General features: G+C 47.5%; 1 protein-coding gene across 1 annotated transcript in view; it reads right to left on the bottom strand.

Annotated features, from left to right (window-relative positions):
• Positions 1 to 27947, bottom strand: part of FANCD2 (FA complementation group D2) — a 64693-nt gene that overhangs the window by 23840 nt on the left and 12906 nt on the right. Inside the window, exons 4-21 of the mRNA XM_069966487.1 lie at positions 27679 to 27746; positions 20250 to 20356; positions 20077 to 20143; positions 18679 to 18731; positions 18311 to 18389; positions 9857 to 9981; positions 8092 to 8179; positions 7912 to 8016; positions 7514 to 7596; positions 7319 to 7427; positions 6738 to 6773; positions 6421 to 6564; positions 5735 to 5869; positions 5473 to 5604; positions 4683 to 4784; positions 1976 to 2088; positions 1771 to 1831; positions 1466 to 1585 (exon numbers count right to left, since the gene is read on the bottom strand). Of these exons, the coding sequence (XP_069822588.1) occupies positions 1466 to 1585; positions 1771 to 1831; positions 1976 to 2088; positions 4683 to 4784; positions 5473 to 5604; positions 5735 to 5869; positions 6421 to 6564; positions 6738 to 6773; positions 7319 to 7427; positions 7514 to 7596; positions 7912 to 8016; positions 8092 to 8179; positions 9857 to 9981; positions 18311 to 18389; positions 18679 to 18731; positions 20077 to 20143; positions 20250 to 20356; positions 27679 to 27746 (1727 nt within the window). The remainder of the gene's footprint in view (positions 1 to 1465; positions 1586 to 1770; positions 1832 to 1975; positions 2089 to 4682; positions 4785 to 5472; positions 5605 to 5734; positions 5870 to 6420; positions 6565 to 6737; positions 6774 to 7318; positions 7428 to 7513; positions 7597 to 7911; positions 8017 to 8091; positions 8180 to 9856; positions 9982 to 18310; positions 18390 to 18678; positions 18732 to 20076; positions 20144 to 20249; positions 20357 to 27678; positions 27747 to 27947) is intronic.

Below are 27947 nucleotides of genomic sequence, written 5' to 3'. Positions count from 1 at the left end.
GCCCTATTCCACCGGACAATTATCGTTCAGATTATCGTTAAATCTTTCGAATCTAAACGATAATCGTTTGGTTAAAATGCAGTTAACGCACAAAGACCGAACGAGAAATCGTTGATCGCTTTATAAGACCTGGACCTATTTTTATCATTGCTCGTTCACAAAACGTTCGCAAATCGTTCGCATTGAATAAGACGTCGTTCGCAGTAGATACGACCGCAATAGCAAAGAAATAGCGAAGAAAAAACAATCGCAAATACGATCATAAGTAACGATTATCGTTCCATGGAAATGAGTGAATGTTTTCAGGTCTTTCGCAATAGCGGTCGTTTGAGATCGTTTATCGTTAACGATTATGTGAACGATAATCGTCCGGTGGAATAGGGCCCTATTACACAAGACGATTATCGTGCGAAAAATTGTTAAATCGTTCAAATTTAAATGATAATCGTTCTGTGTAATTGCAGGCAACGATCGAAAAATCGTTCGTATGTCGTTGATCGTTTATTTAGATCTGAACCTAAAATTATTGTTAATCGTTCGCTGTAATTCCACGTTCGTTCAAGTTCCGCGTTTTTTCACTAATCGTTCAGTGTAATAGCACATTGTTCATTGTTTTTCTGGGATCAGAAGGAATAAGCGATCATAGTAACGATCGCAATAACGATCATAGTAACGATCGTAACTAACGATTATCATTCTGTGTAATATGGTGAACGATTTCAGGTTAACGATAAACAATCTCATTTGTGATTGTTTATCGTTAGTCGTTAATCGTTAAAAATCACTCAGTGTAATAGGACCCTAAGATAACACTGTCCGCTAAAGCGCTCTGACTAGTTCTGTATCTTGAGACTCTTAAATGAGGCACCAAAGACTTTTTTTTCCTTGCATATTTATATATCCCAGGGAGCAATGCACCAAGGATTTCACTGTATTGAGCACTTTACCTCCTGATATCCTGACGTTTTCATTCTCAACACTGGGGCCATAATTAAGCTTCCTGTTCTATCTGTGATGATAGAGGAAGCTGCTGTAAAGTGATTTGTGCAGCATTGCAGTGACATGTGACACCAGTAGATAGTGGAGACAATAGCAGCTCCCTGTGGAATAACCTTTGCACAGGTCAAAAAACACGCTCAGTAATGTTTTACATTTATTTCAAGGAGACAGAGCCTGTCATTTGTTGTCTATGTCCATGAGTCTTGCTGTAAAGCAGGTTACTAAATGCTGTTAAAAACAGCTCAGACAAAAGAACATTTTTTTTTGAGTCTAATCAGTTAAAGAAAATTTAGGTGACACATTCCCTTTAATAAAACCTATTACAGAGTTTCTTAAAACCACTTGTACTTTTGATACCTTTTGATTTCTGAAAAGTGACATGTAAATGACAAGATACTGTACACTTTAAGCAGTATACAGCTGAAAGGAAGCTGTATGGTCTCTAAATAGTGAGGATAAATCTTACCATGACCTGTGTCTCCAAACTTTTTGTCTGCACTAGATCAGCCAGCTCATCATAGTAGAAAGCAGCAGAGAGTGGTGATTGCTCACAACATGTACGAGCTAGTTCCAAAAGAGATGTCACCTGTATACATACAAACACACAAAGACATGCTGAGCTGCCGAGAAGACTACAAAAACAATTCGTTTTCTGAAAAGAGTTGCTGACAGATTCTCCTTAATGGTAAAGCAAGTCATAAGCAAGTCTCTACTTCTACCAAAAATATGACCATTTAACTGTGTCGATAAGAACCTCAGAGAAGGACTCACCTGCCGGAAGACATTTGGACTCAGAGCTGGAGCTTCTGAATTGCTGGCGGCTGACTTCTGCCTAAAGATATGGATAAAATGGATACACAAAAGCCGATGGGTGTAGTACAAGAGAACTGATGCTGTATTATAGATAGACATATGTATGCATGCAGCATGAGGCATTTCATTATTGGGGGGTACTGTGCCATGTAGTGCTCCTGACCTGTTGTGCGCAACCATGCTTGCCACCATTCTTACTGCCCCGATCACCCCAATGCGCTTGTACTTAAGGGCAGTGCTGGACAGTTGCTTTCTTATAACAATATGCAGCTCATCCTTAAGAAGAAACCAGACAGGAACGGTCTCAAAAACATTGCATATTTGTCAAGGAGTCTACGGCTACATACAAAATCAGTGAACATATTCAGCAGAGTACAGTAAGAATGCATTCAACTCTATTACTATGAATGCGTTAATTCTAGAAACATGGAAGACTGTCAGCAGTAGAGGACTACCTGGTACTGTACATCTTGTCTGCATTTTTATTTTCTAAAAGCTAAACGCTTATCCCAGGCATGTTTATATGGAATTGGCATGAAGTCATGCTGCCCCCACCTTCATCCCAGCCACTTGGTTGGCACCCTGACTGCTGAGAACTTATTGCTGGGCAATCATGTGTGAGTGGCTGAAAGGGAGTATGACTACATGCCACTGTGGCTAGACCCCCATGGCTACTTATCATGGTTTTCCCCACAGCAATAATTATAGTGAAGAGCACAAGCTTTATTTAGACTCCGCATTACAAACACTGTATTCAGTCATCCAAAGACTGCACAGAGGTGTACTCCTTGGGCACCAATGTGCTCCAGAGTGGGATTGCACCATTGTACAAGTTTTGTGACATGTGTGCATGCATTATATATTGTTATGGGAATAGATAATTGTTTATGCACTTGTCTTGGACGGGTCGTGCCTGACGAACCACCACCCAAGCCCTGCTTTTTCAGGAGCAATATGCCACAGCGAAAGCTCTCTCACTGCCGCTTACCCCTCCCAATAAAGAATACAGGAACTCTCAGCCATGCTAAATGTTGCTGCGTATGGAGAGGACGGATGGCAGCTGCTAGAGATAACTGATGGCCATCAATTATCGAAGGTGTATGGGGACCTTTAGGAACGCTCATTCCTGATAACTGGCTGGTGTAAAAGGCCTTAAAACTGCTGATTGTATTGGCTGCATAAGAAGGCTATATTAATACTGGCACACAGACCTATCCTAACATAGTGAAGACACTAAGCCAGCGTTTCCCAACCGGGGTGCCGCGGCACACTGGTGTGCCGGAAGAACCCGCCAGGGGTGCCGCGGGATCCCAGTGGGAAATGTGCGCTGTCACTTTAAGCATCCCGAGAAGCTGCGGCCGCGCAGCTTCTCGGGATGCACAGATCACTTTCATGTTCCGCCTCGCACTATGAGCGGGCGGAACATTAAAGTAAGCAGAATATAGGAGCAGGAAGTGTCAGCATCCTGCTCCTATATTCACTCCCATAGGCCGCCGGCACTTCATACCAGCAGCCTATGGGAGGCCGGGACGTGACCTCTCTGGCAGGCGTGATCATGTGACGTCATCACGCCTGCCGGAAGTCCCGTCCCTGCGGCTCGCAAGATGGAGCCAGAAGAGGAGGAGGAGAGCTGCTGCCTGCACAGCGCGGATTAGGTGAGTAGGATGTTTTTTTTTTTTAAGGGGCAGAGCAGGGGGCATCATTAGTTCATGGGGGGGCATTATTAGTATATGGGGGCACCTCTGGGGGCATTATTAGTTCATGGGGACACCTCTGGGGGCATTATTACTATATGGGGGCACCTCTGGGGGCATTATTAGTATATGGGGGCACCTCTGGGGGCATTATTAGTATATGGGGCACCTCTGGGGGCATTATTAGTATATGGGGGCACCTCTGGGGGCATTATTAGTATATGGGGGCACCTATGGGGGCATTATTAGTATATGGGGGCACCTATGGGGGCATTATTAGTATAAGGGGGCACCTCTGGGGGCATTATTAGTTCATGGGGGCACCTCTGGGGGCATTATTAGCTCATGGGGGCACCTCTGGGGGCATTATTAGCTCATGGGGGCACCTCTGGGGGCATTATTAGTATATGGAGGCCACCCCTGGGGCATTATTAGTTCATGGGGCACCTCTGGGGGCATTATTAGTTCATGGGGGAACCTCTGGGGGCATTATTAGTTCATGGGGGCACCTCTGGGGACATTATTAGTTCATGGGGGCACCTCTGGGGGCATTATTAGCTCATGGGGGCCACCTCTGGGGGCATTATTAGTATATGGAAGCACCTCTGGGGGCATTATTAGTATATGGGGGCACCTCTGGGGGCATTATTAGTATATGGGGGCACCTCTGGGGGCATTATTAGTTCATGGGGGCACCTCTGGGGGCATTATTAGTTCATGGGGCATTATTAGTTCATGGGGGCACAGCGGGGGATCCTACATACAGGGGGCATCCCACATTCCTACTCGCTTTACTGCACATAACACCAAACAGCGCAGTTACTTTGGGAGCCGACAGGAGGGGGAAAGGAAGTTGCTAGAAATGTGCGGAGCCTGAATTGTTTGTCTTGCAGGTTCTAAAGAGATGAAAAGTAGCTGGAAGAAATCATCATGGCGGATGGAGAGGAAAAGTGAAAGTGACTCCTCAGATCAAAGAAGACGTCACCTGTGAGTCACTGTATGACGGTTTTCTTATTTTGTAGAACATTATTTAGTAGGGGTGCCCCGAGGAAATTTGTTTTTCCAAGGTGTGCCCCGAGGTGGAAAAGGTTGGGAAGCACTGCACTAAGCAAATACATCAAGTTCTATTATTCTACAATGATAAGCCTGGTTGTAGCTGAAAATGTATGCTGATACCTGGATGTGGGCACCTTCTGGGCAGAAACCAAGAGTACAAAGGATCTGGAAGAGTTTGCGGATTTGTAGAGAGCTCAGATTATCCAGGTGATCTAATATACCCTGTAAGACAAAACTCCAACAACTGAGCTTAAACCTTGCTACCATTATGTGATGTATACAGTGGTCTTAAAGGAAAACTAACAGCATGTTAGAAGAATCTAACCTGCTGTTCTGTTCCCATCCCATAGTGGAAAGAATACTGAGGAAGGAGGTAATTTTTTACTTTTATCAATATGTGCCTTTTTCCTGCAATTCTGCTTTTAATAAATGTTAATTAAGAGGTTTGGTGCACTGGAGGCAGAGATACAGACCTCAGTGAACCAGTCCACCCACCCCTCTTTATTAATATTCCTCTGGCACTCTGCAGTGATGAGCGGCCGGAGTGACGACACTGCAGAGCACTGCTTCAATACCCATGAGCAGAACAGTATCAAGGGCCAATGCTCCAAACTGCTTAACTCACATATCAATAAAATGCAGGATTTAAGGAAAACAGAGCTGAGCATGAAGGTAAGAAAATTACCTTCTTCCTCAGTGTCCCCTGCTCTTATTCTTATTTATATCTAAGCATTTTAGTAGCAGTCCTATAACATATACTTGCTCTTTGATTTTGACTCTTCAGGCTAGAACATCATCTCCTGCTCCTTTCCCCTTTCCTTTCTTGTCTGGTTCCTAAATATTTGCAGATCACCTGAACTGCAGATGCAACAAGGCAAGATGACAGTAATTCCAATGGTGACGGACCCACCTTTATGAAAACTGAGTAAAGGGCCACAGCGGCAGTGTGACTGAGGACCAGATCACTTATGGCATCCAGTGCTGTGTCCACTTCGCCAGCACACCCGCTGCATACGTGAGTCACCAGAGCTACAATCAACTCCTGCAAAACATTAACAAGATCTCCACTGTAATAAAAGACAGTTTCCACTAATCATGCATCTGCTACAACATGATCGCCAAGACATACCAGACGACATACCGGAATTAATAGGTGAATGTATCACACTTACCTGCTGACAGTAACGATCAAACACCATAAAGGCATGCTTAAAGAGGTGGCTCCCGAACAAAGACACAACAGGCTCCAGGGATCTCAGTAGGGTCTGGGCCAAGGACAGAATTGATGGAAAGTAAAACATAAGAACCTGCAAAGAAAACAATTAAAAGACCATTGAAAAGCTCCTCCTTGTACCTTTCTAGCACTATGGCTGAGGGACCTGGGCTGCAGTAACCTTGCCAGGTTATTACACGAAAAAGCCTTTTATGCTTCTGGCTTCATTCACAGTGTATTTCAGATACTGCAACTTTAGTTAACAACTGATCCGTGAGGTTGCCAGGTGTCGGCAACCCACCCATTATATACTGCTGGTCTATCCTGGGGAAAGGACCAGAGGGGATAGGATGCTGCCAAACACCTCCAGCAGTAGGTTATCCCCTTTCTTTTGCCCCTGAATACAAAAGGAATCAGGCATGCTGAAATTACTAACCAATACTTCTCCCCCTCACCAAGCACATTAGATCAGTGAATTTGACAGACAATGTATATGACTGACTTTAGTCCTGATAACCCACACTGTTCAGATGGCAATAGCCTGTCATAAATAAGAAAAATTCAACTCATCATAATATAGAAAGGTGAATAAGAGACATAAGTGTGTAACACAAACTGCACAGTTCTTAGTGGCAATGCCCTTACCTGTGTGTGACTCTTGAACATGTTCTGTAGCAGCTGATTTGTAATACAGCCCGAGCGCACCTTGTTCTTCAGCACACGCTCCACTTGTTGCTTGCAGTTAGAATTTGTTGTGTAAAGGATCAAAAGAACTAAGAAATCAGTAACCTGGTCAGAGAACAATAGTAATAAGAGGATGAGAACCCTCACCAATACACAAAACCATCATACCGTGTGTCCCCTATGCATGCTATAGGCATCTAGATTATTGTGCTGGGGAAGCTGTGTAATTAGGACCGTCCCAACCTTCATACATGTTACTGAATACCACCAAGATTTACCTTGAGCTCTTCAACAGTTTCAACATTTTCTATGGCCTAGAAAACAAATATGCAGAAATTATTATCTTTGTGATATTTGCCATTATAAACCATTAAAGTGACTCTGTACCCACAATCTGTCCCCCCCAAACCGCTTGTCTAACGGCCGTGGCTTACATTTGTATATGCATTAGGCTGGCACACCCTCTCTGTCCCTCCTCCCCACCCTCCTCATCATTAGGAAAGCTCCAGGCAGATTGCTTCCCATTCGTCAGCTGTGTGAGCCTGGCACATGGGCTGGATAGTTAATACACCTGTGTAAAGCTCAAACAGCAGTAAATGTTCCTGGATCATTCCTGAAGATGAGGAGGGTGGGGAGGAAGGACGGAAAGGTGGTGCCAGCCTAATGCATATACAAATGTAAGCCCCGTCCGTTAGACAATAACAATAAGACAATAACTGCATCACCTGCCGAACGGACCGCAGGACAGATCTTGGATTAAAAGCAGCTTTCCGAAGGTACAAGTGGTTTGGGGGGGGAAAGATTGTGGGTACAGAGTCGCTTTAAGTGTATGCATGCTAAAATAATACAGGGCACTCACTTTAATCCAGGCATCACATGTGTGCTTCTGAAACCAGACAGCTGATTTAATAACCTCCATTAGGACTGTCATATGGTCCTGGTTGCTCTTCTCTAGGGTCCCTGTAATACTGGAGAATAAGTGAATTTCGTAATCTACAATAAGTTTATCCATTAACTGTTTGGGGGGAGGGAAGATGTATTATGTGACATTTACCCAGCCTTGGATTTGCCAGCCTGAACCTGTGACAGCGAGACACATGAGTCCATATCAAGATTTTTGCGAAGTTCGTTAATCACCTGTAAAGAGAGAAAGGGGGCGATCTTTAGGTGTGCACCAGACGGCTTCCAATATAAATGACTTTGTAGAATACCCATTGGTTCTAAATTTTAGCAGTTGCACTGAATCACTACAGCTGGGAAAAGGGGCTTCCATGTGAACCCTAATATAAAGCCACCAATGGGAAAGCCCAAGTAGCTCTGTTAGGTCAGTGCAAAGTAAAGCTAAACAACTTCTCCACTCAAATGAATCTGCGCTATACAGTAAGTGGTGGTCAGACACACAATCATCCACTACCCAAGCCAAGTAATTGGATTTCTTTAAGATTTTCTCACCTCCTGAGCATCTGAGGGGGTCACTGTGTGAAGAATAAACTTGACAATAACAGGAACTACTTCTAGATCAACAGCACAGAGAGTTGACATGACCCACTGGCGCACCTGCAATATGAATAAAGCCATCAAGTACTGTTCCCATCTACACAGCACAGATAACAGAAGTAGCCCTGGCCTTACCTCTGTCAGCAGTTCTGTGTTCAGATTTAGGCTGGAAAAGGAATCCAGAATGGGCACTGTAAGTTGCGTATTCTGCTTCAACAGTGAGCTGACAAGGAGGGAAGTATAAACATTAAGAGACAAGTTGACAATGGTATGAGGGATGTACAGAAGTAGAGATAAAACAGTTCCTTTGACTCATAGAGGGACAGATCAGCGGAGTATATTAGGGCTGAAATCAGTGGCTTTAGGTTAGGGCTCCATTGCGACTTTGGCCATGACACAGGTTGTGCATTACCATGTTGCCATGCTAAATATATATTGACAGAGTATTTAAACAAAACTTTTAATTATAAATGTTAAAAAAGTGTGACAATATAGAAAAAAAGCCCACATGAAATAAGCTTTAGAAACTGGAATTCAAAAAGACATTCTTACCCCTCCCCAGTGATGGGTGGGATGCAGCCACAGTGATATAGGGGTAACTAGGGACCCCAGGGTGAGAGTGGCAGAGTTGCCCTTCTAAGGACAGGAGCTCTGTCTGGAGGGACAGAGGTAATGAGGGTGTATCAGGGTAGCAGTAGGGACCAGCTGCTCAAATGATATGATTACCACCTGCGACTCTTTTAGTGACCTCCTGGAGGACTTCGCTACCAAGAGCTAAATCTTATCTTTGGGGGCCTACCTGGATTTAAAAAGGTATTCCATTGAAACATAACTTTTGATATGTTGCTGCCCATGCTGACACTAAGGGCCCTACTACACGGGACGATTATCGTGCGAAAAATCGTTATGTTGTTCCAATTTAAACGATAATCGTTCTGTGTAATTGCAGGCAACAATTAAAAAATCGTTTGTGTGTCGTTGATCTAGATCTGAACAATCATAGTAACGATCGCAATAACGATTGTAGTAACGATCGTAACTAATGACTATCATTCTGTGTAATATGGTGAACGATTTCAGGTTAATGATAAACAATCTCGTTTGCGATAGTTTATCGTTAAGAATCGATCCGTGCAATAGGACCCTAGCAATTCCTTCCATAGAAAGACACACACAGAATTTTGTATTTTCAGCAGAATGCAGCAGCTCAGAACCTGGGGGGAAGAGACTGAATAGATAATAACAAGTATGGAGGGAATTGTTAGTCTCACCATAATCAGCAACGTATCAAAAGTTGTGTTTGAGTGGAATACGCCTTTTAAGATACTGGACACCACTTACATTAAGAAAGACGTGTCCTCTACATAAACCAGTGAGGGGTAAGAATGTCTTTTTGAATCCTAGTTTCTGATGCTTTTTTGATATGGGTTTTTGTTCTATATTGTCACACTTTAACACTTATAATTAAAATTTATATTTTAATACTCCGTGGTACAGTGGTAATTGTTGGATTATTGCCATGCTGAAAGTGGTCACATTGCGCTAGGTTACCGGTCAGTCAACAGAAATATAAGATTAATTTCTGACCATTGCAATGTACGGGTCCCATCATACGCAAACTCTCTCAGTAGCTGCAATGTAGCAGCATGACAGTGATCATTGATTTTGCCAAGTGTTAAGGCCAAATTTGCCATGTAGTTTTAGCCTTATACTGAGCTATGCCAAGGATAATCCCATCTGCGCTCATTTATGTTCACTGCCTTAACCAATGAATAATCCAAAAAAAGACCAACTGCATCCTCAGAATAGAAAAATTAGGCAAACAAAAAGAAATTTTATATTACAAACTGACTTCTTTGCTCTCATACAACAGACTGGTTAGTTACCAGTGGTTTATTACCTGAGCTCCTTGGCCACATCATTGTGCTCAGCATCCTCCAGGATCTCAGGAAGGCTGCTGATAACATGGTGCTGAATGTCTGCTGGAGCAACTGTCACCAGCTGCATTATCTTGCCGGTCAGCTCCTATAGGGGACGCAACAAGCAGAATCCACTTCAAAACCACTACCAAAACGTGTCTGTAGCAAGTGCCTAATGTGAGTTAGGGATATCACGTGTCTCTTTCAGCTTTTCAAAGGTGCACACATGCCCATTCTTAAAAACATCCACCAAATTACAAGCCCCTTTCTCCTTCCAATAATGCGCATCTGGGAATGTAAGGAAAGACTGAAACTCACAATTATTCCAGAGTGGGGCCTCCTCTGGAGAATCTGTAAATGATGAGAGATTCCTAGCAGAGGTTCATACCTGTCTACCTACTATCATAACAGGGAGAAATTGACGACCAGGAATGGCAGGTGCGTGTAACACAGACCATAGAGAGGGGAGACCAGAGTGATCTAGAATATGTCTCTCCGATGTGCAGGGTGTATCCGCCGACATCCAAGAGGACATATACTTAATTTGGCCAGATAAACAGTATAGGAACATATCCGGCAGTGAAATGCCCGCCATGTCCTTGGGTCTCTGCAGCTTCGATAATTGCAGTTTTGAGAACACAAGAAAATATTACTTTACTGCAAGAGTAGTAGATGTTTGGAACAGACTTGGAACAACCCCAGTTAATGTGGTTGGTAAATCTAAAATAACTGAATGTGAACCTACCTGGGATAAACATGTATCTATCCTCAGATAATAAAAAAGGAAATACTAAAAAGGGCAGACTAGAGGGACCCAGTGGTCTTTTTCTGCCGACATTCTTCGATGGTGCATACAGATAGCAATTAATGGATATCGTCATGGCTAAGGTACAAAGTTCTAAGCAATGTGGTGAAAATACAACTGGCAAACCATAACAAAAATGGTCAAAGAGGGGAAGAAGTCAATTTAAGAAGAAAGAACACAAGAAGAGAAAACTCAGAGAAGAAAAAGAGGGGGAAGAAAAGCACTGGAAGTTAGATGCACACAGTAGTACCAGCGTCTGAACCACCACCGACAGTGAAGAACACCTACTGAAAAGCCAAGCATTGAAGACTTGGGCTGATTTAAATAGAACCCACCTCCCTGGAGAATCGCTGACTATTCTTACACTAGACCTAATATTAACTTCTCATGAGGTGAAAAAGCATTTGTCTCTTTCCAGATGTTTCACAGGGAGTGTACCAATACCAGGCATGAGCAGAAAGTGTAAGGTATATTATAACAAAGGCCATATGCAAATGTACGTACAAATGTCTATCTTATGGTGTAATCACAATGAACGGCACTCAGGTAAAATTTACTATCCCCCCTCCAATTTCTTCCATCACTGGCAAAGTGTCTAAAAAGAGGACAGGTAGGATGCTCCAGGAGGTGTGTAGGACTTCTGGCTGAAGCTGTTTAATAAATTCTATGCTATCCAATATATGTATAATCTGATTTTATTGGCAACCATGCAAAATAACAGATACACATCAAATCACATGCAATAAACTGCGACCTGCAAGTCGCATGGTGTCAGGTTTTCTATTATAATAAAAGAATACAAATAGAAGCAGCTATCAGTTATAGCATAATGCTGCTAGAGGTGCCCAAGGCACCAAGCAGGACCACCAGCAAAAATAACATTGATGGATATGCAGGCTGGAAGAAAAAGGGAAAAGAAAGACAAAAGAAAAGAGAGAGGAAAAAAGGGAACAAAGATGAAGAGAAGATCAGAGGGAGAGAGGGGGATGGCAGGGGGAGAAAAATGGCTACCACAGTCAGATAGGTTCGCCAACCCCAGAAACCGAGAATCTCCGGATGTCATAAGTTAGCGGATAAGAGCAAGGAACTCCTCTGAATCCATGAACAAGCGCCAAGGAAACCATATTTTCTCAAATTTGTCAGATAGATCATGGGCCTCAGCCACTAACTCTTCCATTCTGCCAAGGTCCCTAAGCTCACTCATCCATTCTGCCAGGGTAGGTACAAGGGGAGTTTTCCAGTGCCGGGGGATGACCATGCGGGCAGCAGTCATGAAGTGTCGCAAGAGTCCCTTTTTGGACTTAGAAAGGGAACCCGGTAGTTTAGACAACAAAGTCAGTTGGGGAGAATTGACGACGGTCTGTCCAGAATACGCATTGTAGATTCCCAAGACTTTGTCCCAGAAGTCACGGATCCCCGGGCAAGTCCACCAGATGTGTAACATATCACCAGCCTCCGTCAGGCACCGCCAGCAGTGGTCAGAGGCCTCAGGGAACATTTTATGCAAGGTGACCGGGCAGTAATACCACCTCGAGATAATTTTGTAGTTCTTTTCCTTAGCTTTAGCAGCCATGGAAATGCCGTGGGTTAGTTCGCATATCTTCTGGACAGATTGTGAGTCAAAAGAGGTGTTGAGGTCTGCTTCCCATTTATCAAAGAAGGAAGCTCTGTCAGGGTTAGCGGTACTGACCAAGATCTGATAGATAACCGAGATACAATGCGGAATGGCAGATGTGGAGACAACTAGGTTGTCGAAGTCAGTGAGTGCCGGGGTGTAAGTGTCCCATGGGAAGAGGGCCCTAATGAAAGAGACCAACTGATTATGTTCCAGCCAGGACAGCCGACCTTTTGTAGACTGGGCTTGAAGAGAAGCCAAGGAAGAAACTGTCCTGCCCGTCATGCAGTCACGTATTCTTGGACAGGCAGATCGGTCCCATAGCAGGAACGTGTGTGTCTGCCATCCGGGCTGGAATTTCGGATTCTGGAGAATAGGGGAGAGCGGCCCAGGGGTAACGGACAACCTCCGTTTAGCGACCCATCTATCCCAGACACAGAGCGTATGAGACATCAGAAAAGGGAGACTTGAGAAAACCTGACGGTCCTCAGGAAGTATCCAGGGGAGGACAGAGGGGCTAACCGGGCACAGGGAAAACATCAGGTCCACCCATCTCTTCAGGCCTCTGCTGTGTACCCAGTCCAGGACCCCACGCAGAACCGCCGCCTCATGATAAGAACGCAAATCAGGGAGACCCATGCCACCCAGGGATCTGGACTGTGTGAGAGTCGAGTATTTGATCCGTGGTCTGCTCTTGCCCCAGATAAATTTTGAGATAGCACGGCGTAGGGTCCTGAAAAAGGCCACAGGCACGACAATAGGTACAGTCTGGAAGATGTACAGCAGTTTTGGAAGGACATCCATTTTTACAATAGCCATCCGCCCAAACCAGGAAGCTGGTTTCAAGAAGTAAGAGGTCATTTCTGATAAGACCTTATTCAGCAGGGGAGTGTAATTCAAGGCAAAGAGAGAGCTAAGAGCGGAGGGGACTCTAACACCTAGATACACAATAGAGTCTGCATGCCACTGAAAAGGAAAGGAGGCTCTGACCACACCAAATGTCTCCTGTGGGATTGAAATGTTGAGACCCTCAGTTTTGGACAGGTTGACCTTAAAATTACTAAGGTCACCAAACCGCTGAAATTCTTGGAGAATGGAGGGAAGGGAAGTGATAGGAGAGGATATATATAGAAGCAGGTCGTCCGCATAGAGTGCCAATTTGTGGTGGTCCTGCCCAAACACTGCCCCCTTGATTGTGGGATTTTGCCGTAGGGCCACAGCCAGGTGTTCCATTGTGAGAATATAAAGCGTGGGAGACAAGGGACAACCCTGGCGTGTACCATTGTGGATCGGAAATGAGCTAGAGAGTATGCCATTGGCCCGGACACGAGCTGACGGGCAGGAATACAACGCCATGATCTTATCTACAAAATGCGGACCAAGTCCCACCCCCGCCAGGACCGACCGCAGGAACCCCCAATGCACTCTATCGAAAGCCTTTTCAGCGTCAACAGAGAGTAAGCACAGAGGGGATCCCATACGGCCAGCCCACAACAGCAGTGAAAGCGTCCGAAGGGTATTGTCCCTTGCCTCCCTGCCCGGGACGAAACCAACCTGGTCGACATGGATGATTTGGGGGATAAGGAGACCCAAACGAGTTGCCAGTACCTTGGCGTAAAGTTTAAAATCACAATTGATAAGGGAAATAGGGCGGTAATTTTTGCAGTATTTGGGATCCTTACCAGGTTTGGGCAGGACCACCACATGTGCCTCCAAGGATTGGCGAGGGAAGGGACATGAAACAGAAACGTCATTAAAGCACTCAGTCATAAACGGAACTAACAATTCCTTAAATATTTTGAAAAATCCGGCAGTAAAGCCATCAGGCCCAGGGCTCTTACCCCCTTTAGTATTAGTGATGGCTGCCCGAAACTCATCCTCCGTGAGGGGAGCTTCCAATTCTTCAGCCGACTCCGCAGGAATGGTAGGTAATGCCGTGTCTAGCAGATAAGCGGACACCCTAGTCTCCATTTCCTCTATTGGCAGCTCCGAGAAACGGCCCTTAGTATTATAGAGAGAGGAGAAATAGGAGCGAAAAAGAGCTGTGATCTCTTTGGGATTATGTACCTCCTTGCCTTGGTGATCAAGGAGACTAGGGATGTGCGTAACCTGCGTTCTCGGATGAATCAAGCGGGCCAAAGCTCTGCCGCTCTTATTGGCATGTTCATAGAGAAAGCTACGATACCGTTCCTGCTGAGAGGAGGAAGACTGAGCAAGAGTATCTTTTAGTTGTTCCCTAGCCAGGGTCAGTGCAGTCCAGTTCTCATCAGTGGCATTTCGTTTATGGGCTGTGGAAAGTGCCTCAACCCGACCTAGCAACGCTACAATTTTTGCGCTCCTCTCTCTCTTAAGCCGAGCCCCATGCTGGATCAGGGTCCCCCTAACAACACACTAAGAGCCTCCCATTGTAGAGGTAAGGGGGTGTCATCAGAAGCATGATCTCGCAAGAAGTCCTGTATTGTCTGTGACACAGCTGCTTTGCATGCCACATTCCAAAGAAGTGACTCATTCAGTCTCCACGACCATTCCCTGGGCACCAACCCCGGCAATTGCAAGGACAAAAAGATAGGAGAATGATCCGACCACAAGGCAGTGCCTATGCTGGCCGCAGGGCTAAGGGTCAGCGCAAACTGCGCCACAAAAAACATGTCCAGTCTACCATATGTGCGATGTGCATCAGAATAATGGGTAAAATCCTTATCCTTAGGATGAAGGATTCTCCAAACATCAACTAGGTTATGTAGACTAAGGATCGACCTCGCCAACGCGTATTCAGAGCGCGGCACGGCGGTCTTGCCGGAGGAGGTATCCAGGGAAGGATCCATGACCAAGTTAAAGTCTCCACCTAGAATCAACAAACCGTCAATAAAGGTGGAGGCAGTCCTAAGTATAGGACGCAACGTGCCACCTTGGTTGGAGTTGGGAAGGTATATATTTCCAATAGTGTACACCCGATTTTGTATTTCAACTTTGAGGAAAACATATCGTCCCTGAGGGCAAACCAGAGTATCTAGCAATTTATGTGGCAGGGTCTTGTGCAAAGCAATAGAGACACCTTTGGATTTGGCAGTAGGATTAGTGCTGTGGGACCAGACATTATAGTAATTGAGTCGCATGCGCGGAGTCTGTGAGGTCTTAAAATGCGTTTCCTGCAATAGTAAGATATGTACTTTTTGTCTATGCATGGAGTAGATAATTTGAGCCCGCTTCTGCGGGACATTCAGTCCTCTGACATTGAGAGACGCCAGCTTAATGTCCATCCCAGCCATCCCCCCACCTCAGGAAGAGACCCCAAGAGGGGAGAAGAAAAGAAAGTAGAATAAGAAGAAGAAAGAGAGAGAGAGAGAGATAAGAAGAAAATCGAAAACACAGAGCAGAAGACTGAACCTGCAGTCGGAAATAGAAGGTTCCCCGAAGAGGAAAACCTCCGTATCCAGGTAGTAGCTACACTACCGGGAAAAAACCCAAATGGGTACAAGAACGCCTAAAGCGTCTTAAACTAATGAGAGACGGACTAACAGAGGAAGGTCTGCAAGTCCGCGACAGGGCACCAAAAATGGAAAATTCTAAGAAACAATACACCTTTCAGAAATGCAGGCAAAAAATGTAAGCATAACAGAACAACTCTTGGTGGGCGGCCAGGCCAGGCCACGAATCCCCTCCCCGCATAGAGAGCACTCGATGTTGTAAACATATTATCTAGAATAAGTACATATTAACTACACTGAACACAATCAAGTTAGCAAGAGAAAAATAGCAACATATGGTAGCCAACACCAAAAAGGAAAGAAAAAGATACATCCACGGCATGGAAGGCTATGTGAGGTATGAAGATGCCGGGTCCGCATAGCGTCCTCAATCATCCGGGGCAGCAGTTCCAGATGGGCGAACAGGCCTATCAGTAGGAAGTGGCAGTAGCGGATCCCAGTCCGGCAAAGTTATATGAGTAAGATCCAATGCCATCAGAAAGGCCGGTAAATCTTCTGGAGTATGGAGCTCAACCCGCTTGCCATGTCTGCGAACCACCAGCTGGAATGGAAAGCCCCAAGAGTATGGTATATCACGTTCACGGAGCAGCTCCAGTAGAGGCTTGAGGGAACGTCGTTGGGACAGCGTAGCTCTGGACAGATCCTGGAGAAAGATCAATTGAGCTCCGTCGAAGTCAACAAAGTCCATGTTGCGCACCGCCTTCATGATCTCATCTTTTATTCTGTAATGATGGAGCCTACAGATGACATCACGAGGCCTATTCACATCATGAGAGACCGGGCCCAATGTACGATGAGCTCTGTCAATTTCAAACTCTGCGCCTGGTGGACGTTTGAGGATGGAAGCGAATAAATCTTGGAGAGATGGGATGAGATCGTTTGCTCTAGTCGCTTCCGGCAACCCTCAGATACGGATGTTATTCCGGCGACTCCGATTTTCAGCATCATCATGGAGTCTGTAAAGGTGCCGGATCTGACTCTCCTGAGTAGCAAGCGTAGCCTGGACATTATCCACAGTGGAGACTAAGGAATTGTGTTCAGCTGCGACATCAGAGATTTTCGCCTCCAACGTATGGACCTCAGACTTAAGAGAATTCAATTCCTGCTTGTAGGAAGTTTCCAAGCGCTCCACAAACTTTTCCATGTCCGAGCGCGTAGGGAGTAGTTTCATGTATTCTTTCCAGTCCCACTCCATATTGGCATGCACGGGGTTAAACGGTGCAGTGGAGGTCACAGGGTTAATGGAAGGCACAGTGTTCACATTAGTGCTGGGTGAGGTAGCACACACAGGGTTAATGGAGGCAGCAGTGTTCATAGAGTTGCTGGATGAGGCAACACACAGGGGATTATTGGAGAAAGCAGTGCTCCCGGGGTTAATAGATGTAGCAGAGCCAGCACTGCTCGTCATACTGCCCCTAGTGGAGAATGGTAGTGCAGCAGGAGAGAGTGAGGACATATTGCAGCCCAGATGGTGCTGTGTCTGCGGCAGGCAGTTCTCCTCAGCCCCCACAGTCCAGGTACCTGTGATCTCCTGCTCCTGAGACTCAGCCCCAAAGGTAACAGACGGCCGGGGAGTCAGCGGAGGCCGTGCAGAGAGGGAGTCAGCGGGAGCAGCGTCAGGAAGCTGGCAGGGAGCCGCTGTAAGTCCCGCACGGATGGAGCAGCGGGGGCCCGGTGTCACGAGTGCGGGGGGCTCCGGGACTGGAGCACGTACCTCCTCCGCTGCCGGTAACGGAACGTCTTACGGGCTGCAGGAGCTTCGTTCCGGACAGGTACGAGCGGCGGCAGCGGACGCCCTAGTCACGCGAGAGCCGGGGAGTATGGAGGCTGCAGGCCGGTCTGCTAGGCCGCGGTTCGCGGCGGGGAAATACTGCTCTAAACTGCCGCGGGCGGGCCGGGAACGGGCAGAACTGGTGCTGGCTCTTGACTTTCGCCGGCCACCCACCATTTGAGGGTGTCTCGGTGCCGATTAGGGGTGTATATGGAGGCTGTTTGGCGCCCTGTCAGCGGAGCCTACAGAGAACGTGTCTTCACCCCTCCATAGCCAGGCCACGCCCCCTATGCTATCCAATATAAACAATTACTCTGTGGTCTAATGGTTGTCAGTTTTTGCACCTGTGTCTGTCTCACAGATGCCAGTACAGCTCCTACATTTTTGTGGTAAAGTATGTGCTAGAAGGAGGTCATCCCTGTGCCTGGGTATGGTTGGGGGGGCCTGTTTAATAAATAAAGTCTGTACTCACCCCATCACTGCTGTCTGCATTTTGCCCAGTCACTGTTATCTACCACATCCTGATCTCCATCTCAGTACAAGGAAGTGCCCGCTCAGCCAATCAGTGGATGAGGTGGTCACCACTGAGGCCAGTGTGTGCAAGGACTTGATAAATTCCCCAGTCTAACCCTCTAACAATCACACTCCAAAGATTCAAGTCATTCTTATATGACTTGAACCAGTAAGGAATATGAATGCACTCCCTACTCTAGATTTAGATTATATGCTTACTGTCCATCATCTGTATAGGCTTACCTTGCCACAGACTACAAGATCAAGCCACTTCAGTTGGTTGATGATTAGTCGGGGAATACTGATGCCATCACTGCCAAAACTATATTTAGGAGAGAAAAAAAAATTACAGAAGCCATGAAACCAGATGAAGGCGTTTAACATGTTAAGGCCCTATTACACAGGCCCATTATATGTGTAATTGGGGCAGCGATCAGCTGAGAAATCAGCTGATCACTTGATTCTGATATGTTTAAAAATCATTGGCCACACCCCTGCCAGTGTAATAGGAGATGTGCAGCCAATGGCTTATGTGTGTGAAGTCCTGCCTACGTGATCATCGAGCCATGTAATAGGCTCTGTATATAAGCCACATTGAATACAAACTTTACCTGTCATACAGAAACTCAGGCATCTTCTCAAAAAGCAGATTTATAAGCATCTCCTGGAAAGACAAAGTATGAGGAGTAAAGGATGAGACCAAGATTTTATGTTACAATGTTATGTGCAAATGTACTATAGGAAGAACATGAAGTCAAAAAGGTGGCAGAGAGAAGCAAGGGCCGCTGCATGCTAAAATGTATAATATGTCACTAACATTAACTTCTACACTTCTTGGTTTGCACTGCATTGTAGTGCTGCCATGGAGCTGTCCTGCATCCATCACATGGACCACCAAAGCAACCCTCCCTTTACAAGACAGCTCAAGCCTCCAGGACCATAGCATTAGCAGCAAGAGAAATAGAGAAGACATCTCTGGATCTGTTATTTTGCACTTCCCATAGTGTTACTTATCCAACTGCACAAAGACTTTACTTGGCAAGTCCTCTGCAAGGAGTTCACTGTCACTTGCTTTAAAGTGTCTCTGTCGTATAACTTTCAAAATCTAATTCAATAGTAGATGTGATATAAAGCAAGTTTGCAATATACATTAATTATTTTTGTTATCATGCTGTAAAACAAAGCTGAACTTACCAGAAATCCAGGTCCAGTCTCCTGAAGGCTGGTTTTTAGTCTTGTGCTGGTTGTAAAACAGATTTAAAAGAATTCTGGCCAGTACAGAGTGTCACAGCTCAATGTGTCCATCAGTCACATGGCTGCCTTCTCTAAGAGTGCTCAGATGGCCTGAGACACACAGGACTTCCTGTCTTCTGACAAGGAAAAAAAAAGTCAAAACACAGGAAGTGCCGTGTTTTCAATGAGAACTAAAAAAAAATTATAATAATGAATGTATATTGCAAACTTGATTTATATCACATCTGTTGATTTAGATTTTGAAAGTTATAACGACAGGGTCAATTTAAGGCCTTTTTACACGACCTGCTTATTGTTAATGAACATTCCTAGGAACGTGCATTCATCCAGCAATTGGCATGAAAAATCATTGTTATCTTATGCATATCTCTCTGTTATCGGCCGAATAGTGTATTTAACTGGCCCCATGAACAATACAGTGATCCCTTGGTTAATCATGGCATGTAAAGGCACTGCAAGGGAGCACCAACCGTGCTGACGGCCACAGTTTGTAGCTGCATATTGGACCATGTGTAAGGGAATTTTGAAAACTGTGAAAGGGGAAAGGCATTTTAAAAGACATAAAAATAAAAAGCACCCTCTTAGATTGAGTTATTCAAAGAATCATTTTTAACCAGTCAGCAGCTATGGAAAGGTATCAGGTAATGCACTCTCTTGAAAGGAGTTGTGTGTTTGCTACTTCAGGGTCTGTATACTTTGTTAAACACTCCATACAATGATGCTGGTAAGGCTGGAAATGTATTGAGGGTTTATACCTGTAAAATATCAATGCTGAGCAGGATCTTTATCAGACTGTCATGAAAAGAGCTCATCAATAGATTGCTGGAAGGAAGAGAGATGTCATTATTAGACACCTGCTCAGTTTGGAGTCAATGGTCAGGCACGTCAGCATAGTGCCAATAAAACTGAGTGTGTAAAAAGCCATCACCTTCCCTCCTCAACATCATTATAGCGGCCACAAGGCAGAAGACAATTCCTGAAGCGCTCACGATCTTCAATGTGTGATTCCAGCCCAGCAATGAATTCCTGTAGAACCTGACAACATAATGCAAGCATAAACAGTCATACATCACCGGAATACATACTTTATACATCACATGGAAAATACATACTGATCACATGGAAAATATTATATGAAACACATCACATAACAAACATACACCCATTACCATATAACAAAGTAAAGTGAATAATTTGGTGATTGAGACAATAACGTGTCAAGGCATGGGATATATTAAGAAGCAAAAAGTCAGTTCTTGTTCAGGTAAGCAGCTTCAAGCAGAAGGCTACAATATTTTAGAACTCATTTTGAGCCTAAAAAAATAAAAATAAAAATTTCAATGACATCCAGAGTGTTTTGAGCTGTTTTCTTCAGACATTTTCCATCAGTTTTTCCTTTTTTTGGGCTACAGCAAATGCCAATATGCAGACTGCAAACCAGTATACAACCCCCCCCCCCCCCACCAAAAAGACTTAAAAAAAAAAAAAGAAGTCCCTTGCAGTTCACTTTGAGTCCATAATATTGAGTGTGCAGCATCCATAGGAGCAAACTACTAATTCTAATGCCATGCAGAAGTGGTGCAACAGCAGAGCCTCTGTAGTTTAACCCCATACAACTAATCCTTGCAATGTAAGGCCATGTTCACACAACGTAAGTTTTGTATTAATCACGGCCGTTGTTGCTAATTTGCAACAACGGCCATAGATAATACAAAACTTTCATTGTACTGCAGTCAGAAGAATCCCAGCCGGAGTGTATACACATTGTATACGCACTGGCCGGGATCCCTAGTGGCTGCACAGAAAAAGAGGATTTTTGTACTCACCGTAAAATCCCTTTCTTGTGGCTTCATTGGGGGACACAGCACATGTGGGTATAGGCTACTGCCACTAGGAGGCGACACTAGACAGAAGAAGTGACTCCGCCTGGTAGGCTATACCCCTCCTACAGGCACCAGGCTAACTCAGTTTAGTCACAAGCAGTAGAAAGTAGTAAAAAAAACAGGCAAAAAACCAGGCTGGTACCAGGAACGAAAAACGCAAGAGCAGAACAAGCCCCGGGAGCACAACCTCAAACAGGGTGGGAGCTGTGTCCCCCAATGAAGCCACAAGAAAGGGATTTTACGGTGAGTACAAAAATCCTCTTTTCTTGTGCCTGTCATTGGGGGACACAGCACCAGTGGGACATACAAAAGCAGTCCCTGAGGGTGGGGAAAGAAGATTACATTCCCCATGCGGCCTGCCTAACGCACGGCGGCCTGCAGAACCTTGCGGCCCAGACTGGCGTCCGAGGAAGCCAGGATATGGACCTGATAAAACTTTGAAAAAGTGTGAACTGAAGACCAGGTGGCGGCCTTGCAGACCTGGGACACTGAGGCCTGATGGCGAACCGCCCAAGAGGCCCCCACAGCACGAGCAGAATGAGCGGTGACCCGAAAAGGAGGAGCCCTGCCACGAACGAGGTAGGCCTCTGCGATGGCTGCCCTGATCCAACGCCCAATGGTGGTTCTGGAAGCCGCCAGCCCCTTGTGTGGACCCGACGGGACCACGAACAGGGAATCCGAGCGGCGGAAGGAAGAAGTGAGGAACAAGTAGATCCGTATGGCCCGGACAAGGTCCAAACAATGAAGGGACCGTTCCCTAGGATGGGAGGGCGCAGGGCAAAAAGAGGGGAGAATGATGTCCTCATTAAGGTGGAATGCAGACACGACCTTCGGCAGGAAGGAAGGAAGAGGATGAAGCACCACCTTGTCCTTGTGAAAGACCAGATAAGGGGAGCGACAAGAGAGCGCTGCCAGTTCAGACACCCTACGGATGGAGGTAATCGCCACCAGGAAGGCGACTTTCCAGGAAAGGAAACAAAGAGACACCTCCCGAAGAGGCTCAAAGGGAGGACCTTGCAGAACCTCGAGGACTAAATTAAGGTCCCAGGGCTCCACAGGCTGTCGAAAAGGAGGGGCCAAATGGACCACCCCCTGAAGAAAGGTCTTCACCTGAGGGCGAAAAGCAAAAGCCCGCTGAAAAAGAACAGACAGGGCGGAAACCTGCGAACGCAAGGTGGAATGACTGAGGCCCTTATCCAGCCCGGATTGCAAAAAGGAAAGAATCTTGGGCGTGGAACACACCAAGGGGTGAAAATTATTCTGTTCGCACCAAGAAAAGAAGGCCTTCCACACGTGATGGTAGATCCGAGCTGACTGAGGCTTACGGGCCTTAAGCATGGTTTGGATGACTGGTTCAGAGAACCCACGAAACCTCAATACCGCGGCTTCAACAGCCATGCCATTAAACTCAGCTGAGGTAAATTGGGGTGGAATATTGGCCCAGGGGGCGTCGGCCAGGCGGTGCACTACGGCGGCGTACCAGGACCGGCGCGGCCAGTCTGGAGCGACAAGAATGGCGGGAACGCCGAGTGCCTTGATGCGCTTCAGGACTCGTGGGAGAATGGGCAAAGGAGGAAAAGCGTAAACCAGGGAGAACTTCTCCCATGGGGTCACCAAGGCGTCCACCGCGAACGCGCAAGGATCCCGGGCTCGAGTCACATAGATGGGGAGTTTGTGGTTCAGCCTGGAGGCGAAGAGATCCACGTCTGGGAATCCCCACCGCCGCAGATTTGAAGAAGCACCTCGGGATGTAGAGCCCATTCGCCTTGATCCAGTCTCTCGCGGCTGAGGTAGTCCGCCGCCCAATTGTCCACCTCGGGAATGTGGACTGCCGAGAGAGCTGGAACAAACCGCTCCGCCTAATGGAGAATGCAACCGGCCTCGGTCATGACAGAGCGGCTCCTGGTGCCGCCCTGACGGTTCAGATAAGCAACGGCGGTGACGTTGTCGGTCTGAACACGGACCGGGTAACCCCTCAGGAGAACGGTCCACTGAGACATGGCGAGAAAGATGGCCCGGAGCTCCAGGATATTGATGTGAAGCCGAGCCTCGATCGGCGACCAAGAGCCCTGAGCTGTGTGGCTCCCGAAGACTGCCCCCCACCCGGACAGGCTGGCATCCGTAGAGACGACCAGCCAATTGAGGGGGAGGAACGAGCGGCCGAGGAGGACCACCGGAGACGTCAACCACCAAAGAAGCTCCCTGCGAACAGCAGGGGACAGGAGGATCTTCTTGTGGAGAGACAGAGGGGACCTGTCCTACTGAGACAGAATCGCCCGCTGCAGAGGGCGCGAATGAAACGGAGCGAAGGGGATCGCCTCGAAAGAGGAGACCATCTTGCTCAGGACTCGCATGCGAAGGCGAATTGAACAGGAGGCGCCCGAGGGGAACAGAGTGACTGCCGAGCGCAGGGAGGCAACTTTGTTGGAAGGAAGGAGGACGCGGGCCGTCTCGGTGTTGAATAGCATCCCGAGAAACTCCATAGAGCGGGAGGGAAGTAGGAAAGATTTTTGGTAATTGATCACCCAACCGAAATTGGTCAGGAGATCGAGTGTGATCTGGAGGCTGGACAAAGTGTCCTGTTTGTAGCGACCCTTTACCAAGAAGTCGTCCAGGTATGGCAGGACAGCCACCCCTTTTGACCGAAGCAGAGCCATCAAAGGTGCAAGGATCTTGGTAAAGACCCAAGGCGCCGTGGCGAGCCCGAAGGGCAGGGCAACGAACTGGAAATGTCCAGAACCGACGGCGAAACGTAGGAAACGTTGATGACTGGCTGCGATGGGAACATGCAGATAGGCGTCGCGGATGTCTATAGATGCAAGAAATTCGTCCTGCTCTAGAGACACGACCACCGACCGCAAGGATTCCAGGCGGAACCACCGAAGGCGAACAAACCTGTTCAGCCGTTTCAAATCCAGGATAGGACGGACCGAGCCGTCCTTTTTGGGGACTGTGAACAGATTGGAATAGAATCCCTGGAAGCGCTAGGAGGGAGGAACTGGGACCACAACTCCTTGAGCTAGGAAATTCTGAACTGCCCGAAAACTCGGAAAGCCGTGCCGAAGAGCGTGGGAGATTTGATGGAAAAAAGCGAGGAGGTGGAATGCACAAGAACTCGATTTTGTATCCTGAGGACACGACCTCCCGAGCCCACACATCGGACACATGGGCGAGCCAAATCTCCTTGAAGGAGAGCAGACGACCCCCTACTTGAGGGAGAGACGCGAGTGGGGAAGGACCCTCAGGAAGAAGACTTGGGGGCAGGACCCTTAAGGCCCTATTACACCAACAGATCTGACAACAGATTATCTGCCAAAGATTTGAAGCCAAACCCAGGAACAGACTATAATCAGAGATCAGGTGATAAAGTAAAGACTGGATTTCTCCTCTTTTCAAATCCACTCCTGGGTTTGGCTTCAAATCTTTGGCAGATAATCTGTCGTCAGATCTGTTGGTGTAATAGGGCCTTTAGAAGGGCGAGAACGGGGCTGCCAGGAGGGGCGGGGTTTGAAGGAGGGCTTCCTAGGAGCTGGAGGCGTATCCTTAGCCGGGCGACGACGTGCCGGAGGCTCAAAGGAGCGGAAACAGCTGGAATGCCTGGGAGGCTGAGGGCGCCGGGACCGGTTTTGAGGAAGCAAGGAGCTCTTCCCCCCCCCCCCCCTGTAGCGTCCGAGATTATTTTATCCAGCCGCTCCGCAAAAAGTCTGTTTCCTGCAAAGGGAAGAGAAGTCAGAGCCTTCTTGGAGGCGGCGTCAGCTGACCAGCATTTTAACCAGACAGAGCGTCGGATGGCTATAGAGTTTGCCAGGGCCCGCACAGACAAACGAGCAGCTTCCTGAGAAGCGTTGCACAAGTATTTGGATGCATGTAGAATCTGTGGGGCCAGAGACAGGAGATCCTCACGCGGGGTGTCCAGGGAGAGGTCATGGACTAACTGCCTGGCCCAAGAGGAACAAGCCTTGCTGACCCAGGATGCAGCAAAGGTAGGACGTAGGGCCGAACCAGCTGCAACAAAGACAGACTTCGAAAAAGCGTCGATTTTTTTGTCCACTGGGTCAGTGAGTGAAGCACCATCTGCCAGAGGCAGAGAAGTTAACTTGAAAAGTCGAGAAACCGGAGGATCTACAGATGGGGGCACTGTCCATGTAGTGACCAAGTCAGGGGAGAAGGGACACAAAGCCTCGGCACGCTTAGAGGATGGAATCCGCCGGTCAGGGTGATTCCACTCCTTGGCTAGGAAATACTTAAAATCCTTATGGCTGGGAAAAACCAATGGCTGTCGCTTATGGCGACTGAAGGAAACCTCACTCTTGGAGGTAGAAGGGGACTCTTCCTCAATATGTAAGGTGTCTCGCACTGCACGGATCAAGGCTTGCACTGCAGAGGCCAGCTGATCCTCCCTGTCAGACTCTGAAGCAGAGTCAGAGGGGTCCCCCGAGGTGGCGGAAAGGGATCGCTGGGAAGCGGAACCGCCTGCAGTGGATCTGGGAGGAGAAAGGTCTGAGGAACACCTAAAGGGTGACCGTGAGACAGAGAGTCTAGGTCTCTTATGAGACCGTCCTCTGGAAGGGAAGTCAAGAGATACCCTGGAGGGTCCTGCTGCTGGAGGCGCCTGGGAGGGCAACCGCTCAATGGCATGGATCATGACCTGCGACAGCTTAGAGAGGTCACCGATCGCCTGGGACAGGGATCTAGCCCACTCAGGAGAGGCTACATCTGAACCTGGAGGGGGGATTAAGGCATAGCAGGCAGAGGGAACCAGGCTGACCACAGAGGAATTTCTTATTGCAACGAGCACACGCAAAGTGTGTTGCCACAGCCGCGGGAGCGAGCTGCCTAGGGGGGTCGTCCCGGGGACCAGACATGGTAGCTAGGGCTGTTAGCCTGGGGAGTGGAGGAGGGGAATATCACCCACTGGGTGAGCCTACCAGACCCTGGAGCTGCTGCCGCACTGGATGCTGGAGCTGCACTGGATGCTGGAGCTGGGGCATGCTGGAGCTGCACTGGAAGTTGGAGCTGGAGCACGCTGGAACTGCTGCACTGAAAGCTGTAGCTGGTGCACGCTGGAACAGCTGCACTGGATGCTGGACTGCTGCTGTGCACAGGGAGCTGAGGCTGCTGTACTGGCAGACAGTGATAACAGCAGGTGGCCATGAGCTGAAGCTGCTGCCGACAAGAGGAGGAGGAAAGGAGGGGGCACAGGAAGAAAAGGTGGGGGGCTACAGAGCCAATAGGAGAAAAGGCCGAGGCGGGAAAAGCCGAAAAACGGGCAGGTGCCCCGCCCCCAGTGACGTCATTAGCGTGCGCCGACGCGGCCTAGCTCCGGCAGAATTCGGGGCCTAAATTTGTGGGGCAGGCCGGCGGCAGGGAGATGGCGGCGCGGAGCGCCAAAAAACATGAGCGCCGGAGGCAAAAGGAGGCGAGAGGAGCCCAGCAACCCCCCAGCTGTCCCCTATGAAGCCGCTGCGTGGTGCAGGAGCTCCCTGAGATGCGCTCAGCCCCCCTGTAATGAAAAGAGGTGGGCAATCAGCCCAGCTAGGAGGGTGATAGGAAGGGGGAGCAGGAGGCAAGCTGTCCAGCTAGGACAGGGAGGGATAGGGGAGGGAGGGCTGTGCTGCAGGGAAGTGTGCCCTGTGGCAATGGGGACCAGGGAGAGCAGGGAAGAGGCTACTGGTTGCCCTAGCCAGGATGACCCCCCCCAAGGACAGGACTACTCACCTGTCCGGCGTCTTCGGGTGCTCGCAGGGTCACCCCCTCGGTAACCTCGCACCTGGGTGGGTTACCGGCATCCTGCCGCAGGGAGCTGGCAATGGGGGACGGGTGACCGGCGCATGGGGAGTGAAAACTTCCAGTGCACCCTCAGGGGGAGGCTACGTCTGGTGTGGCAGCCCACGCCGACGGTCCCCCTGATAACCTAGGAAAGAAGAAAAAGAAATAAAACTAAAATAATAAAGAGGTGCTGAAACTGAGTTAGCCTGGTGCCTGTAGGAGGGGTATAGCCTGCCAGGAGGAGTCACTTCTTCTTCTGTCTAGTGTCGCCTCCTAGTGGCAGTAGCCTATACCCACTCGTGCTGTGTCCCCCAATGACAGGCACAAGAAACTGACATGTCAGTTTTGTGCAGCCCCTATTCATTGAATAGCGGCCGCACAAGGCCGACAGGTCACACAATGGAGAGTGCGGCTCCGGCCGCACTCTCTATTGTGTTTAATGGTGAATTGGGATGCAGGCTCACACCGATGCACCCACATTCCAATTCAAAGGAATTGAAGTTTAACCGACCGGTACTGTACCACCAGGGATGATCTTCACTGACACCGGCCGTTCTGTGACATGGCCGGGTCACAGAACGGCCAGTGTCATACACTGTGTGAACCTGGCCTAATATTGTAAATACTTACACATATGATTAAATTTACATATATAAAAAAACATAGAATTTAATGAGACAGCCTGGGTCTCCCCTTTGTACTCACATCAGGGTATTGTTTGTGCTTCCTCAATGCCTGCCGCAGCGTTTTCTGGAAAACTCTTTGATCCACAGCTTAAACGTACATAAAAAAAAAATAAAAACTAAAGCCATAAAGTAATACACATTAGTATTCTGACACTATCTCCATGTGGCACAATTCTTACTATGTTACTCCCCCTGAGTGCATTGCAGTCTGGCCCTTAGAACCTGCCTAGCTACCACAGTGCTGTTCTACTGTTTCTCAAAACTGACCAGTATAGAAAGTAGTGTCTC

The sequence above is a fragment of the Dendropsophus ebraccatus genome, chromosome 4 (assembly GCF_027789765.1).
Source record: "Dendropsophus ebraccatus isolate aDenEbr1 chromosome 4, aDenEbr1.pat, whole genome shotgun sequence".
In the NCBI taxonomy this organism is placed as follows: Eukaryota; Metazoa; Chordata; class Amphibia; order Anura; family Hylidae; genus Dendropsophus; species Dendropsophus ebraccatus.
This window is presented reverse-complemented; position numbering and strand designations above follow the sequence as displayed.